Below are 17337 nucleotides of genomic sequence, written 5' to 3' on the forward strand. Positions count from 1 at the left end.
GCGTTCACAGCGACCTTTATTGTTCGATAACCTTTTAGATATTTTAATAGTAGTAGTGTAATTGCGGTAATAATAACATTAAGGTTAAAACTAATTCGAACTTCATTATTATTTTGGTAGTATACGTACATAACTTTCCGAACAATGCATTAATACAATTTTGGTAGTATACGTATATAACTTCTCCGAACAATGCAGTCACACAAACAATAATTGTCATAGATTATCGTATTGTTGTTTGCTATTGGCGACGAAGCATAAATGAAACATGTAAAACCATTTTTTACCTTATATATTGTCGTCATATCTTCATGATAAAAAGGCTATTTGTGGAGTAATTCCATATGAGTGAAATCAACTTTTATCTATGCGAGGCCAGCCAACTGACAAAATGTACGTACATATATGAAAATCAAATTATGGTAGCGTTCACAGCATGATTATCTTTTGAAATTTTAATAGTACTATACATACTCGTTTTTTTTTCCATCTGTCCGCCAGCCTGTGGTGTTTGCGTATGGTAACACTGCGTTCCGGACTTTAGATAGTTACATTTAGCTTACATTCAACAATTATAATAATATCCTATTTCGAATATTAATGGTGTAATTCGCATACAGTAAATTATTAAAACACTTTTCAGTTGCAAATGTACACCCAGATATCCTTTTATTTACCTAAAACTTACACATAGCGTAACTATCTAAAGCCCGGGACGCAGTGTTACCATACGCAAACACCACAGGCGGGTGGACAGATGGAAAAAAAAACAGAGTATAGTCATAGTAGTAATAATGTTTGGAATATATGTAACATTCATTTTCAATACAAAATATCATCGTTATTTTGGTAGTAAATAATAGTCTAGAATGATCATATGTACACTGCATTGTTAGGGGTTTGTGGCAGCGATGAAACAAACAAAATAATATTTTTCTTTTAGGCAACACATTTAGCAAAAACATGACAGAATCGGCTTTGCGACAATGTTTATTTTGATATTTTTACTGATACAATAACTATCATTTGTACTACTAACACCATCTTCACATAACTAATGTACAGTTGCGTAGTAGTACGATGGGCGGTTCTGTTGAGTCCAGTGTTACCAATTTTGCATTTTTTATGCTAGCTTTCATTTTCTTGAGGTAATTAGCAAGAAAATTTCCAATCTAGCATCTGGCAGGAAAACTTGCATTTGTTTTCAAATTAATCTAGCATACATATTTTGACTCAAATCTTTGTAATGTTAAGTTGAATATTTCTTTTATTCTACTATGTTTGATATATCATGTAAGAAAAAAAAAATCTTGCAAAAGCATTTCCAGGAATTGAACAGAACAGGTTTCAAAATTATTAGGAACTATGTAACATAGTGTACAAGTACACTGTGTATGTTAAGGGTGTCATTGTTGTGTATGATGTGAATTTTTTAGCACTTTATGGAGCACAATCTAGCAAGAAATTGCCATTCCAATTTGGCAACACTGGCCTACCCACATTTGTCTCTTTTGTTTATGTTGTTATTGAAGTGTGGTGTTCGCTGTGTTCTTTAAATTGTACCCATATAAAGGAGTTAATTATGTGGCATCCAAAAGCCCTGATTCTTTTAATCTTATAGGAAAGAAGCCTAAACATCAGATGAAGGTTATTACGTGTAATATATACTAACATGTGTTGTAAAGAAGGGAAGAAATGTTTCGCTGCATGCTGCTGGTAGCATTATCTTTATTATTCATCCGCTTGTACGCAAAATTGTCGCCATCTTTATCAACATAGATCGTTGGTGAGTACCCATATGATTTACATAATTTTGATATTCCTCTTACCTCTCTCCCTCTCTTTCCTTGTAAAAGAAAAGAGGCCCACGTGAGTACGTAATAGCACATGCGTATGTAGGCTTCTAGCTGTAATCCATAGGCTAGTAGGCTACTATATTATCAGCTAGGTACGTTATACTACATATATTTTTAAGGCTAATGTTGTAAAATAACTTTGAAACTGTCTTGAATTTAGTTTAAGGTGATAGTTGAAGACATATTTGGTGTTTGAACTAAAATAGGCAGTTATAAACATTGTAGTAATGGTCTTGGGTGGGTTAACTATTAAAGTAGGAAGTTTTAAGCAATTTTTGAGGGGGGGTACCAGGATAACAAGGGTATTTACTTATCGTGGGGGGTTCTATGCCCTATCCCCCGTGATTATCGAAGCCCTACTGTAGTATATATATTACATATGCATAAAAGTTCTCTCATCTCAGTAGGAGAGAGAGAGAGAGAGAGAGAAGAGAGAGAGAGAGAGAGAGAGAGAGAGAGAGAGAGAGAGAGAGAGAGAGAGAGAGAGAGAGAGAGAAACTATTATTTTTTATTATTTAATGTTATTTTAAACTTATATTAATATCTGAAAATTAGTACTGTAAATCATTACCAAAATGTATATGTAGGTACAGTACAGTATTTCATCACAAAAAATAATATAAAAATACAGAATATATTGCTCTATGAAAATATCCAAGAATGGGTGAGTTTTCCTAGGAATAATTTATAGAGCTGTTCCACTGAAAATTCTGAGTCGCCGAGTCTGCAAATTGTGAACCTGCAAATCTGGGGGTTGACTGTAATGCCTATGATGATGCCAGTAAAATGCAATCACCTGATAATTTTAAGAATGTAAATATTATCAGAATGCAAATGGAGCCTGAATGCCACGTTATAATACAATATATAATATGACAATAATGAATGAAATATAACTGTACACATTATAAGCAAAAGAAGTTTATTAAAATGATAATTCCTAATATATGTCATTTGAATTTTTCAAATGGATTTCTTTTGGTGTAACAACCTTTCTTTCTCTCTCTCTTTCTCTCACACACACACACACATGCAAGTTTAACGACCCAAAAGCAGCAGATTTTAAGAATTTGTTGAAAACAAAAGCCTGAAATGTATGAAGTGCCAGTTAACATCGACAGTGTGCATTTAAAGTGGTTTAAGCTCCAACGAACCAAAGGTGTAAGCATTTCCAAGGAGATACTTATGCAGCAGTCCAGAATTTACATAAGGAACTAAACTTATTGAATGACAGTGATAATTCATAAGCTTTGTTCTACTTTTGATAATACAGTAATATATATGTGGAATGAGCTGGCATGACTTTGTTTACATAGGGCTTTTTTAGGGGTGATTTCTGTTGTCTAGGATTTTCCTATGGCTTGGTCCAAAGGAAGCCAGTTTAAAGAGGTTGGACTGTATAAGTAGGTAAGAAGCCTAAAAATAACCATAAGAAGGAAAAATGTATTTTCACTTTTTCCAGTAAACTTTGTCTCCCAAAATTTGAGTGCACCTTATATGCAAATATGCCTTATATGCTGGCCAAAAAAAAAAAAAAATCGAATAAGTTAAATCTTTGGATCTTAGATTCTATCAAAACTGAAAAATCAAGACGACATTCACCAATATGCACCTAAAAACTACAGCACCACATATTTATCAGTAATTTATTTAAAAAAAAATGAACTCAATAAATGCCAACAAGAATTTCAGCCAGTCAATAAATGTTGATGAGATCAATAAACCCTACATAACATGAGAGAAAGTTTAGGCATAAAAATCAAAGTAAAAATTAATTAGTACAATGTGACATTTTTGCAGATTGAACAAACACTAAATATACTGTTAACTTAAAAACTGGGAGTGAACAGTTTGACTTTTTGTTGTTCAACTATTTTTCCACATCCAGAATGTTTACCAGACACAATTAGCTTTCATTTCATATTATTCAAGAATACCTCAGCACCATATAACTGGGATATGCCTGTTCATAACAACTGAAATCTACTAAAGGGTCCCATAAAAAATTAAATAAAATCACTGTACACTACATATATATTGAAACAGATGACCTAATACAAGGGCTTTCTTTAAATTTATGGGTGATTGATAATGTACTGTTAAAATGATGGCCTTACCCAGACAGCACTAACAAAGTAATTCATTATTCATTATACTATACCTCTATATGCTAGTCTTACCATTAACACTGAACCAAGAAGCTACCTGATGAGGGTCTTCTTGAAATATTATGTCTGTAATTCTATTTGCAATGGTGTCACCTCAGTTCTAGGCAGGTCTATAAATACAGATACAGGAGCTATCTGAAAATATAGCAGCATAGTTTAAGGGCATTTTCGCTTATGTGTATTCAATGTACTTTTTTGAGAAAATTCCTTATTACATGATGAACACTTATATGGTTTCTCTCCAGTGTGTGTTCTCATATGAATGTTCAAATAACTTGAATGTAAAAACGCTTTCTTGCAAATAGTACACGTGTGCTTCTTCTCCCCAGAATGACGCAACATGTGGAAATTTAAACTACACTTTTGTGTGAATTCTTTTGAGCATATACTGCATTTAAATGGCTTTTCATTGGTATGAATTCTCATGTGAGCTGTCCGATATGTACTATATGCAAATGTTTTGTTACAAATGTCACATTTGTATTGGCTGTCACCTGTATGCCTTGAGATATGTATTCTCAAAGTACTTTTGCTGCTAAAACTTTTACCACAAATATTACAAAGAAATGGTCTCTCTCCCGTATGTTTACGTGAATGAAGATTTAGAATATACTTATCTCTAAATGTCTTTTGACATGTAACACACTGAAATGGCCTGTCTCCCATATGCCTTTTCATGTGTTTATTAAATCTGTCTAAACGGACAAATGTTTTTCCACACACTTCACACAAATATCTCACTTCATCACTGTGGAGTAACATATGTCTTTTCATAATGTCAAAACTTGCAAAGTCCTTTCCACATATATCGCACTCTGGCTTCCCAAGAGAATGTACTGCTTGCTTGTGCTTATTCAAGGTAGACAGGCTACAAAAACATTTCTTACAAACTTCACACATTAAAGGAAAATCACGATTTTCAAATTCTCTGTCTGTATTAATTTCATCTTTACATTCTTTTCCACAAATTTCACAATCATGTATTGATTCAGTTAAGTGAATGCATTTAATATGTTTCCTTAAACTATCTTTCGTTATAAAACTACCAGAACACAAGGGACAAGTAAAACATTTTTCCTGATAAGGATTGGAAAAACTGCCTCTAGCTTGATGCATATTACCTGTGAACTTTGTTTCCAAATTACAATGAGAATTTTTATGGTCTGAGAGGCTATAATTATTCCGAAACTCTTTGCCACAAAGTTCACAATTGAATGGTGTTGAGTGAGGATGAAATTTTACTAAATGTTTATCCAGGCTCTTCTTCCACTTGTAGCTTTTATCGCAGAATAAACAAAAATAAATTGAACCATGATACAATTTTGCATGATCCGCCATTGATTTTTCAAAAGAGTTAACTACAGTAATGTTTTTCCCACACAATTTGCAGAAGAATAATTTATCATTTGTAGGGTTACTCTGAATATTTTCATCAGTCACTGGGTGCTTCACATCTTCCTCTTCTATTACATTGCATCTCCTCTGATCACTGACATAGCTACTGTTATAGTTCTTACAGAAAGTACCTTCACTTTGCATATTCTCACCATTTGCGAAGCTACAATGTTTCTCCTCTTCACAAAGGCTTGTAAAATCCCTGGCATTATTTTCTGAGTCTACAGCACCAGTGCCACTACCTCCATCAAAATGACCTCTATTATGAGAACTTCCACTGGACACATTTGAATAGCTTGAATATCGGCCCTCCAAGCCAAATGCACTCATGCTATATATATTACTAGTGGTACCCCCCATACCATACATATTACTTGCAGCAGGCCCCATACCATACATATTGGTTGTACTTGCAATGCTATTGACAAACTGAGGGTGACATCCACTTAAGCTATATGCTGCTTTAGTAGCTGCTAAATCAGCATAAAGATCCCTCCTAAAGTTGAAGGAATCATTTTGAATATCTCTACCATAAAATCGATGGTCAATCTCATTCATCTGGAAAATAGAATGTCCTTGGAATCCTCCATGATGACTTAGATCATTATGACTGTAAAAAGACGATAAAACTTTTCCATTTTCAGAATTACAAAAGTTTCCACTAAAATTTGCCATGATGCATTTTTTTAACTAAAATATGAATTATACATAAATATTTCTGTCAGATATCTGCCATGAACCCTGAAACAAAAGTATCTGTATACCTTGTAAGCAATCAACTAGAGCATAAAACAATCATAATACATCATCATTCTTCCTAACTGTAATGGACAAAAAGAAAAAAAAAGTAAAAAACATTACCTTGAACACAAATAATGTGCAAAAAGTGGTGTAGCTACGCACTTTTGTTTAACAAATATTTAGTAAAGAAAAGATTACACTAGAAACTGACACACACTACAAGTTTTCTAACAAATAAACAAGTAGTGCAGTCTACCAAACAGCTGAATCATGTTAATTTTTAAGTATACTATGGTTGTAACCGAAGTAAAAAATTCCTTGTACAAAGATCTCATTCAGCATCTTGAAGTATAATTCTGAAGTCACAACTAAACCTGAAAAAGAAATAGATTTTGAGTCTAAAAGGAAAATACAATCTATTCATTTATTAATCTATTAAGTAACTGGACATGTTTTTATACTATGCATTCCAATTCTCTATGGGGGCAAACAACACTTCTTCATTTGTACGAAAGGAAAAGATGTAACAAAAATAAATCAGTACCATAGATTTTACAATGCATATCAAGAGTCATACATAGATATTATTCTCCTGGGACTTTCAATATCAAAAGGGCAAATACTGATGTTTGTCCAGAATTTCATACAAATACTTTCTGCAGTAAGAATATGTAATTACATTAAAAAGCAATAATAAACTATCAAAATCAAGTCAGATAGGAAAGAAAAGTACAATGGACATGGTGGTTGCTCCAAGACAGGTTAGATATATAATAGTGGTACAGTATTTCATATGAAATAATTTTGTTCCTTCATAAATACAAACCCTTGTTCTTAACATAAGGATTTAACTCAAACACTCAAACTTCTTGACAACGTAGTGAACTACCAACAGGCAGAGGGAAACCCTACCCATTTGATGATCCACACTCCACTTTGCCTCTGGTTGCCAAGCTCAGATGTCTTTCAGGACTCTCTGCCTGGCTTTTGCCGTTCAAAATTTTGATAATTGAACCGAGTGTTCCTTTTCCTTTCTTGGTTTTGGACAGTGCTTGTATTGTGATTATTCAAACCCATTGATCAAATTAGCCTTCTTGGAAGGAATTTGAATTTTTTTTTTCATGCTGACAAGAACATTTGTTTCCATCGGACAGGTAACATCTTCTGTTAGTTGCACAACTGCTGTATCATTCTCTGATAAATTTAATAATATACTACAGTAATTACCTGTCAGGTATGGTCGACTTAGCGACTTGGAATTTTTTTTTTTTTTTTTTGTTAAAATGTTCTTTATGAATGCAATTTGAGGAAGTTTTATCTTTTTTTTTTTTTTTTTTTTTTTTTTTTACTTGCAGTCGCTGTCTTGCTCCCCTTCTACCTGACCCGATAGAAAGAAAGAAACCAAAGAAAGGCAAAGAAGAAGCGCAGTAGTTGAAAATGAGTAAGAGTGAAGGGAAGGGATAAAAAAATTAGACTGCAAAGCTGCCAGATAGCAGAAACAAAAACACTTAATATGTGTCAACCCTTTTCTGTTCCTCCATACATATACATGATGCTAACCCCTAAAAGTTGCCGATCTGGATACACTTGCCGTGAATAAAATTCGACAGCAGTTAAAGGAGATAGAAAATACAGTTTAATCTCTCCAGTAGGAAGTTTATATATAGACAACTAAACAAGATTGAAGCTGAGCAAGCTGATTTCCAATCTGAAGAAGTCTTGAAGATCAAAGTTGGGAAAACTTTGTTATCGGAAGGGGCTTTTGATGATATTAAGACAGGAAGATTGTAAATTTAGACTGAAGAAGTAGATAAGAGTTCTTCCATTAGGTTATGGTTCTCCTGATGGTTAGGGAGGAAACACTATAGATTCAGGGTTATGAATTAGGTTTAGGTACTTTAAGTGGTGAGTAAGTTAAGTAAGTTTTAAGTTATAGTTCTGCAAAAAGGTCTCAGACTGCTGTAATATTAAGGAATTAAGTTTAGTTTCTTAGGTGGTTGGGGTAATATTAAGTTACTCTAAGTTACGTAAAAGAGGATAAGTTTTAGAAGAATTATAGTGACGAAAAATGAAGTTTCTGTTCTTTAGTATTAATTTTAAGGAAAAGTTGAGATTCACTGAATAACCCCAAAATCTGTCCCCATCAAGCTGGCCTAATTGTGCAAATATCAAAAGCCCCTAGATAATAATTTGGTGCTCAGTGTGGGGCCTTTGACAGTCAAGTAAGAGTGAGGTACATAATTGGAGATGGCAGAGGGAAGAAAGATTGGAATGAGAGGTGGGATAGGCTGACATTCATGATGATCAGCATTCAGGAATAGTTAAGTGGAAGCCCAGGCAAAGGGAAACAGATTGGTTACAATGATAGAGGCAATGGATAAGAAAATGTGTGGGAGGGCAAAGAAAATGGTCGAAATGGCTAGGAGTAGGCCCTGATGTTAGGAAGGGAAGCGATAACGATGAGGTAAAAGATGCAATGAAAAGGATCCCTGAGAAAGGAAAGGAAGTATCCGCCATGGCTGAGAACAGTATGAGTCAGGTGAGTGAAAGTAATGAGGAAGAGATGAGTAAGAAAAGAAAGGTAAAGAAGAAGAAAACACAAAAGAGGAAAGGTGTGAGGAAAGAGGAGTCTAGTTCTCAGATTTGGAGTAGTTCAGACTCAGAACTTGAGGATGATAGGAAGATTGGTAGTAGTAGAGAAGAGTTTTGTGAGGGAGAAAATAAAGTGGCCAAAGCAGTGTTCCTAAGAGAGGTTCCCTAGATTGAGATATTTAGCATCGGGAGAGGAAGAGACATATATATGAGTTTTTTGATGAGTATGAGAAGTATTGTACGGGCAGTCCCCGGTTATCAACAGCCTCAGTTATCAGTTTTATGGGGCTTGTCTAGTGGATGATTTTTAGCACCAAAATGCACCAATTTCCGGTTATCAGCACCGATACATACCTAAATGGTTATCGGCGCCAAAATCCAGTTGCCAGAGCCGATAAGCACCAAAAATTACTGATTTCAGTTTATCGGTGATTTTCGCTTATCATCAAGCCATTGGAACAGAACCCCCACCGATAACTGGAGATTGCCTTTAGACAAAAATATGGGGAGAATGAAAGTGTGGGGATGAAGCAGCTGGGAGAGTTCCTCAATGTGCAGTTGAAGATGTGTTATAGAAGTATGTGTGAGGGTGAGCCAGTCAAAATGAGTAATTGGGCAGGGGAAAAGAATGAAAGGGAGTGTGGTCTACAACAAGGACAATATGTTTGAGGAGCAAATATGAAGGCTAGGGAAGATGTGGGTTTATATGCCCATAAGCTAGAAGCATTGGCCAGAAGGAAGTATGGAGAGGAAAGAATTGGGGAAAATAAACACCTCATGAAGTTCTTGGTCACCATCCTTGTAAAAATTGGGTAATTTTGAAGAAGAAAAAATATCAGAAACGTTAATCAGGGAAGAGCTTAAATTGGGAGGATGTTTTAAAGATCCTAGGAGACCTGAGAGTAGGTGATGAGGCCAAAGGTGGTGTACATTGGGTCTTCTTCTTTCCCACTGTTATCCCTACATTAAAGGGTTGGTTGCCTGATGCGCTTTCTCCAATGCCTTCTATTGAAGGCATCATACTCCACCAACCCTCTTCTTTCCGTATCTTCCTTCCCTTTATCTCGCCATCTAATTCTCTGTCTCCCTCTTGTTCTTCCTCTTAACAGGTTCCTCACAAGCCCTCATCACTCTCTTCATCATCCATCCTCAACACATGCCCAGATCATCTCAATTGTGACACTCTTATCACTTCTGTAATCTTTACTAGGCCCACCCTTCTCATTGTATCATTTTCCAATCTCTCAAGCAGCAATATTCCCATAATCCACCTCAGCATTCTCATCTCTGTTCTCTCAAGCTTTACTTCCTCTTTTCTTCTTAGAGCCCTTGTTTCTGCTCCATACATTAACACTGGTCTTACCACTGTGTTATATACTTGACTTTTAGCTTGATTGGCATTTTCTTATCACATACCACTCCCCCCATGCAGCTTATGTCCTACTGTCAACTTCAACCTCACATCCTCCCTCTTGGTTTAAAGTTGAATCTAAGTATTTGAACTTTTTTGCCTGTTTTATAATCAAGCCTCTTCTTTCTTGTATTACTCCTATTTTGTCTCTATCTTCCCTTTTGCTCAGCAAAACCTCTGTTTTACATGTATTCACATTCACCTTTAAGGCCATCCCTCTTAAAGACTCCTGCCACTCTCCAACCCTTCTCTTGGGTCCTCCTCATTTTCAGCAGTAATCACCAGATCATCGGTGAACAACTTCCACAGCTCTTCATTCCTGATTTTTTCACTCAACACATCCATGATCAGCACAAACAAAAATGGGCTTAATGCCAACCCCTGATGTAATCCAACACTAACTTCAATGTTTTCTGTTTCCCCAACTGCTGTTATCACTTTTGTGCTCGTTCTTTTATATATTATCTTGACCAGCCTAACTAACTTTTATAGGACTTTCCTTTTCCTTAAACACCAAAACATCACTTCTCTTGGGATTCTATCATATGCTTCTCTAGGTCTATAAATACACAATAGAGCTACTGGTTTCCCTCTATAGCCTTTTTTCCTGTAGCGCTCTTACTATGTTGCTTATGTCTGTACTACAGGTTTACAATCGCTTAATCCGTAATTTAAAACATAACCATTAGCAAAAGTCGATAATATTTGTGTACTGAGAATAATTTTCATTTTTATAAAAACCCCTGTTTTACTGTATCTAATCATATTGCATGTATTATAAACATATTAACGAATTATATTATGCTCTTAAAATATCACCTGACTTCATTTTACCGACATTATCACTGTCTTTGTCTTTTGATACCGAATGGAACTTAATTTACAAAAGAAAGCTGGGTTTAAGAATTGCAGCTACTTTAATTATAAATGCAGTATATTAAAAAATGTCTACATGTGTTTTTTGTCAATTTCAGACAGTGCTTTTGTCTGCCAAAACATTTTGCAGTCTGCTCATTATTCATAATTCCCAGACGTGCTTGACTTACGAAAGTTACAAATTTCTAGTTCCTAGTTGTGCTGGACTTTGAGCCTTGTTTACTAAGGGGCAACATTTTCTTGGTAGTATTTTATAATCAAATTACCTAGGGGGTTTTACGATATCAATAGCTCCCCAGTTATCCTTAATATTGGGATTCTTTCCAATTTAAAGGAATACATTTATGAGGATCTACTTCCAATGGGTATTACTCTGCCAATAATGATGTCACATTATAAAGCACAAAGTGGCTATGAAAAGTGCCCCTATTTTACAAGGATATTTTATGAGAAAAATTTAATATAATACACGTACTGAAGTCATTTTAAAGGTATTTTGTATAACAGTATTCCAGTAGACTCTGTATGAAGGTTTGTTTATGTCTGTTTATGGCTGCTCACGGCCACTAGCTAGCGACTTAAGTCAGGGAATAGACATAATTCGGCTTATTTTTAAGATTTTATTAATTTCCTGTAAGAACTAGACTTGATTTTCAATTTTTTGTTATTAGCAACAATAATTATGCCTACCCCTCACAGTACATACTACGTACCTAGCCTAGCCAATGGCTCTCCGTCAACCATTGTATTATGGCCGAATTGGTAGTGCGTTGAAGGATATGTTATTTAACACTGAACTTATCAAATTGTAATTTATGTGTATTTATGGGTAATGTTTTGCATAAAAAGGCAAGGTTAGGGTAATAACTGGTGGTCAAGAACGGATTAAATTTTCAGTTATTTCTCATGGGAAAAATTAATTCAAATTTCGACAAAGTCGCATCTCATCGCTTCCTTTGGAACGAATTAATATCGAGGTCCGGGGATCTACTGTGTGTGTGTGTGTGTGTGTGTGTGTGTTTATATATCTATATATCTATATATATATATATATATATATATATATAAACTGATTTTACAAAGAACAACATAGTCAAAAGAAGGCTTAATATACAAACTGACACTACAATATTAGCCATAAGGGCGATTTTCACTCTACAGAAGGGAGGAGCCGCCTGAGGCTTCAAGGTGTGGCTAGCCTCAGGCGGCTCCTCCCTTCTGTAGAGTGAAAATCGCCCTTATGGCTAATATTGTAGTGTCAGTTTGTATATTAAGCCTTCTTTTGACTATGTTGTTCTTTGTAAAATCAGTTTGCCTCAGTAAAGGGTCCGAACAGGACCGAAAGTACTTGGCTATCTCGTTTTTCATTTTTTCCTTCGTGGCAAAAAAAACCTTTATATAATATATAATATAATATAATATATATTATATATCTATATATATATATTATATATATAATATATATATATATATATATCATATATTACTATATATATATATACATATATATATATATAGATAATAATAAATACATATATATAATATAATATATATATATAATATATATATATATACATATTATATATATATATATATATATATATATATATATATATATATATATATACAGTGGTACCTCGCGATACGAAATTAATCCGTTCCGAGGTGGCCTTCGTATCATGAGTTTTTCGTATCTTGGAACACATTTTACATGTAAAATGGCTAATCCGTTCCAAGCCCTCCAAAAACACCCAGTAAATTATATTTCCAGGCCTAAAACACATGTTCTAGGGTTACAACGCCGAACCGATGGAAGAAATATGACTCCAAAAAGGTAAAATACTGTACATACTTGAGTAATATTCAACTGCATGTAATGTTCAACCCCATTTTTACTGCATATATTAGGACTTTAGCATATGTCCCTTAGCAATAAGCCTAGCCTATGTTAGCGGTTGCTACTGTAGCCTAGTCTATGATTCTGACATCTAAACCTAAGAGCTAAAAGCTTAGAATATGCCAATAAAATGTATAAATAATCAGACATCTAAACCTAAGAGCTAAAAGCTTAGAATATGCCAATAAAATGTATAAATAATCAGTATGTACTCATTTCAAATAATTATTAATTAATCATTAACTATAATACACAAACAAACAAAAAACAAACCTTCCAATCGATTGTTTACATTCAGCTCTTACCCGTCTTACGAGTATCGAACGAGCGCCAAGCAATCATTTTTCCTAGCACACAGTAAGCCATAAATTGTCATTAGTATCTCTCTTCAACTAATGAAACTACCAAACAGTATAATAACCATTCATTTCTATTCTTTATTCTATCTTTACCTAATGGAGATACCGAGTTACTGACAGCTATAATGAAACATACGTATACGTAACGTAATAATAAAACAGAAGAAGAATTCTAAAAAATACGTATTTGTTGGCAGTCTGATTTATTTTATATTTTATGATATCTAATTCACAATTTTTTTTTATTAAATGTATTGCATTTACTCATTTCAAATAATTATTAAGTAACCATTAACTATTATAAACAAACAAAAAAAAGCTTCCAAACGTCTGTTTACATCCAGCACTTACGAGTATCGAACGATCGACAAGCAATCACTTTACACAGTAAGCCATAAATTTTCATTATCTCTCTTCAACTACTGAAACTACCAAACAGTATAATAAAGGGATTTTGACGAAGGAAAAATCTATTTCTGGGTAACGACCTGTGTCGCCGCCCTGTGAAATGGTTCCTTTGATACTATTTCTTAGGTATAAATATTGCTATTCATCCTAGAGAAAAAGAAACGATATAATGCCAAGATAAATGGGCTCGCTCACCTCTAATAGAAGTGTCGGTATAGTAAAGGAGCGAGTGGAATCACTACCAGAGGTCCCTTGCCATTTAGCTTCTTCCTTCGACAAAACCCCCAACTACGGAGGAGCCGTGCTACAGCTCCCGGTACCCTCTACTACTACCGTGAGCGCCTCCGACGCCTGTGACGTCATTCCTGAAGATAGCCTCCAAGCTTGGGGTAAGCTGGGTGAGGACAATCTAACTACAGGGTGGGGTTTCACAGGGCGACACAGGTCGTTGCCCAGAAATAGATTTTTCCTTCGTCAAAATCCCTTTTCTGGGCTTAACCTGTGTCGCCCTGTGAAATAGTACCAGAGAATGCTAAAACACCAAGCTTGAGGGACAATACAGATAATTAAGAAGGTAAAAACAAACACCTGTAAGGTTAATAGTATAATGATCAACTTAAATTACAGTCTTACAATTAAAAGTTAATAGTATGAACCCTTAAACATGGGTTAGAACTTAAAATTAATTAGCCTACCAAACAAGCAAATATATACAGGGTAGCATAAGACAGGATAACAAGTTGACTTATACATAAACAATGGAACTGAATCCCAAACGAGAATGATGAACATAACAGCAATACTCAAGGTAACACAATTACATAGAGGCGACTAAACTAAGTAAGGGTGCAATGGGGCAGGCAGAAGGGAAGGCTACAAGAAAGTTATAAGAATTATTAAGAGTCAGGAGAAACTGTGTTTCCAGCTGCCACTGCTGGAAATTTGAGGGCTTCCAAGGGTTTTAGGTAGTGTCGTTTGAAAACTGTCGGAGATTTCCAGCCTGTATATTTCTTAAGATCGTCAAAATTCATATGTTGGAAATAGTTAATAGATGTGGCCACTGCCCTAACATCGTGGGCCCGAGGAAAGGACTCTGGGTTGGCCTGTTTAATGAAGTATAAAATTTGTTGCCTGATCCCTTTTAGGGAGATTGTACCACCTTCCTTCCTAATGAACAATGGACCTGAAGACTTCAGAGTTGTTCTACCTAGGTAGGCTCTTAATGAGTTGACAGGACAAAGAGAGATGTCTTGAGGTAGTGGTAGGATTTTCCACGAGGACCATCTGTCCTGTGGATCTTCATTTTTGGCTAGAAAGTGGCGATCTGGGATAAGAGGACCTCCCCTGAGGGGAGGAACTCAATGTGACCCGGTTCCCTTGATAAGGCTGACAGTTCTGATATTCTAGCTCCTGAGGCTAAACTTAGTAAAAATATGGTTTTCCTCAGGAGAGATATATAATTGCAAGAGTCATTGTTAATGTCCGAGGCCAGTTTGAGGACATCATTTAAAAACCAAGAGACTGATTTAGGTCTCGTTGATGGTCTTAATCTAGCACAAGCTTTTGGTATGGAGGTAAAGTACGAATCCGTAAGATCTATGCTAAAACCAAACTGGAAGATCTTTTTGAGAGCTGATTTGGTCGTAGTGATAGTGCTTTCTGCTAAACCTTTCTCAAACAATGATCTGAAGAAAGTTATGGCTAGGTTCGTTGTCATGATTTGAGAGTTTGAATCCTTAAGGAACTCTGCTAGTTTCTTAACAGATGAGTCATATTGACGCAGGGGTGGTAGTATTCCCTTTTATCTGATTCCAAGAATGAAATATTCTGGGGATCAATTTCTGCATTCCTCATAGCTGCGAATTTCAGAAAATCCATAAAGTTAGGGTTTTCTGAATTCTTGAGGAAGCAGACACAGTCTGAGTTTGCACTAACTGGGTTAGTTTGGGGTTGGGAATCCGTAGGGGCCGGACTCTCAACTCTAGAAGTAGAGGGAACCAATTGCTCTTGGGCCAGTTGGGAGCTACTAGAGCTACTTGGCCCTTGAATGTCCTGAGTTTGTTTAAAACTTTCAGGAGAAGGTTCACCGGAGGGAAGAGGTAAATCTTCTTCCATGTGTTCCAATCGAGGATCATTGCGTCTGTAGCATATGCTAGAGGATCGAGGTTGGGTGCCACGTAACAAGGGAGTTTGTGGTTTGACTCCGTGGCAAAACAGATCTACTTGAAGTCCCGGGACTTGTAGACTGATCCAATTGAACGAATTCCTGTCCAGTGTCCACTCCGATTCTAACGGAACGGAGCGAGATAGAGCATTTGCTACTACGTTCTTGACCCCTGCCAAGTGAGTGGCTGACAGGTGCCATTTGTTCTTGTTTGCCAGAGAGAAGATGGCTATCATGACGTGGTTCAAGTGGCTTGACTTGGATCCGCCCCTGTTGATGCAGTGTACCACCACTGCACTGTCCAGAACTAGTTTGAAATGTGAGTTCTTGGGCGGTTGGAGTCGTTTCAGTGTGAGAAACACTGCCATGGCTTCCAGTACATTGATATGTAGCTGACGGAATGTTAAAGACCAAGTTCCTTGAACTTTTTCGTGCTGAGAGTATCCTCCCCACCCTGTTAGTGAGGCATCCGTGTGGATCACTAATGATGGAGGAGGAAATTGTAGGGGAATTGCTTTTGATAGATTCTTTGTCTCCGTCCAGGGGCGGAGACGTTTTCGTAAGATCGCCGGGATAGAGGCTAGTTTGTCCCGTGATCTGCAATTCGCTTTTGAACGCCATACTCTGTTTATATCCTTGAGTTTGGCTCTTAGCAGAACGTCTGTGACTGATGCAAACTGGAGTGAGCCCAGGATCCTCTCCTGGCACCTCCGGGATGTTTGTTGTTGTTTGAGAAATTGCTTTGTAGCTCTTGCTATTTCTTTCCTTTTCAACGACGGAATCGATAGTGTGTGTGATTGCAAGTCCCACTGAAGGCCTAACCACTGGAATCGGGATTCCGGTGTTAGTCTGGACTTGGTTTTGTTTATTTGGAAACCTAAATGTTCCAGAAATTTGATCACTTTGACCGTTGCTTCTTTGCATTCTTTGGGGTTCTTTGCCCAAATAAGCCAATCGTCCAGATAAGCCACTAGCATTATTCCCTGTTTCCTTAGCTCTTGCACTACTGCTTCCGCCAATTTGGTGAAAATCCTGGGGGCTATGTTGAGCCCGGATGGCATTACTTTGAAGGAGTAGGATCTGTTTCCTAGTTTGAAGCCTAGGAATGGACGGAAGTGTCTGGCTATGGGAACATGATAGTAGGCATCTGTAAGATCTATAGAGGTTGTGACGGCCCCACGGGGAAGTAAGGTCCCATACCTGTGAAACGGTCAGCATCCTGAACTTGTCGCAATGAATGTATAAGTTCAGATGGGACAAGTCTAAGATGATCCTTCGGTTTTCCGAGTCTTTCTTTGGCACGCTGAAAAAGCGTCCTTGAAATTTTAAATTGTTGACTCTTGAGACTACTCCTTTGAGAAGGAGGTCTTGGGTATACTCTACCAATTCCGTTGTTGGTGCTTGATAGAATTTGTTGGTTGGAGGAGGGCCCTCTAGCCAACTCCAACCTAGGCCTTTGGTTACTATACT

The 17337-nt window shown here is 36.3% G+C and overlaps 1 protein-coding gene across 1 annotated transcript in view; it reads right to left on the bottom strand.

Moving 5' to 3' along the window:
* Positions 1–3871: 3871 nt before the first annotated feature.
* The window catches only part of LOC135210912 (oocyte zinc finger protein XlCOF6-like), a 95773-nt gene continuing 82307 nt past the window's right edge, over positions 3872–17337 (bottom strand). Inside the window, exon 2 of the mRNA XM_064243862.1 lies at positions 3872–6534. Coding sequence (XP_064099932.1) covers positions 4181–6094 — 1914 coding nt within the window. The 5' untranslated portion in view covers positions 6095–6534 and the 3' untranslated portion in view covers positions 3872–4180. The remainder of the gene's footprint in view (positions 6535–17337) is intronic.

Source organism: Macrobrachium nipponense, chromosome 4, assembly GCF_015104395.2.
Source record: "Macrobrachium nipponense isolate FS-2020 chromosome 4, ASM1510439v2, whole genome shotgun sequence".
Lineage (NCBI taxonomy): Eukaryota > Metazoa > Arthropoda > Malacostraca > Decapoda > Palaemonidae > Macrobrachium > Macrobrachium nipponense.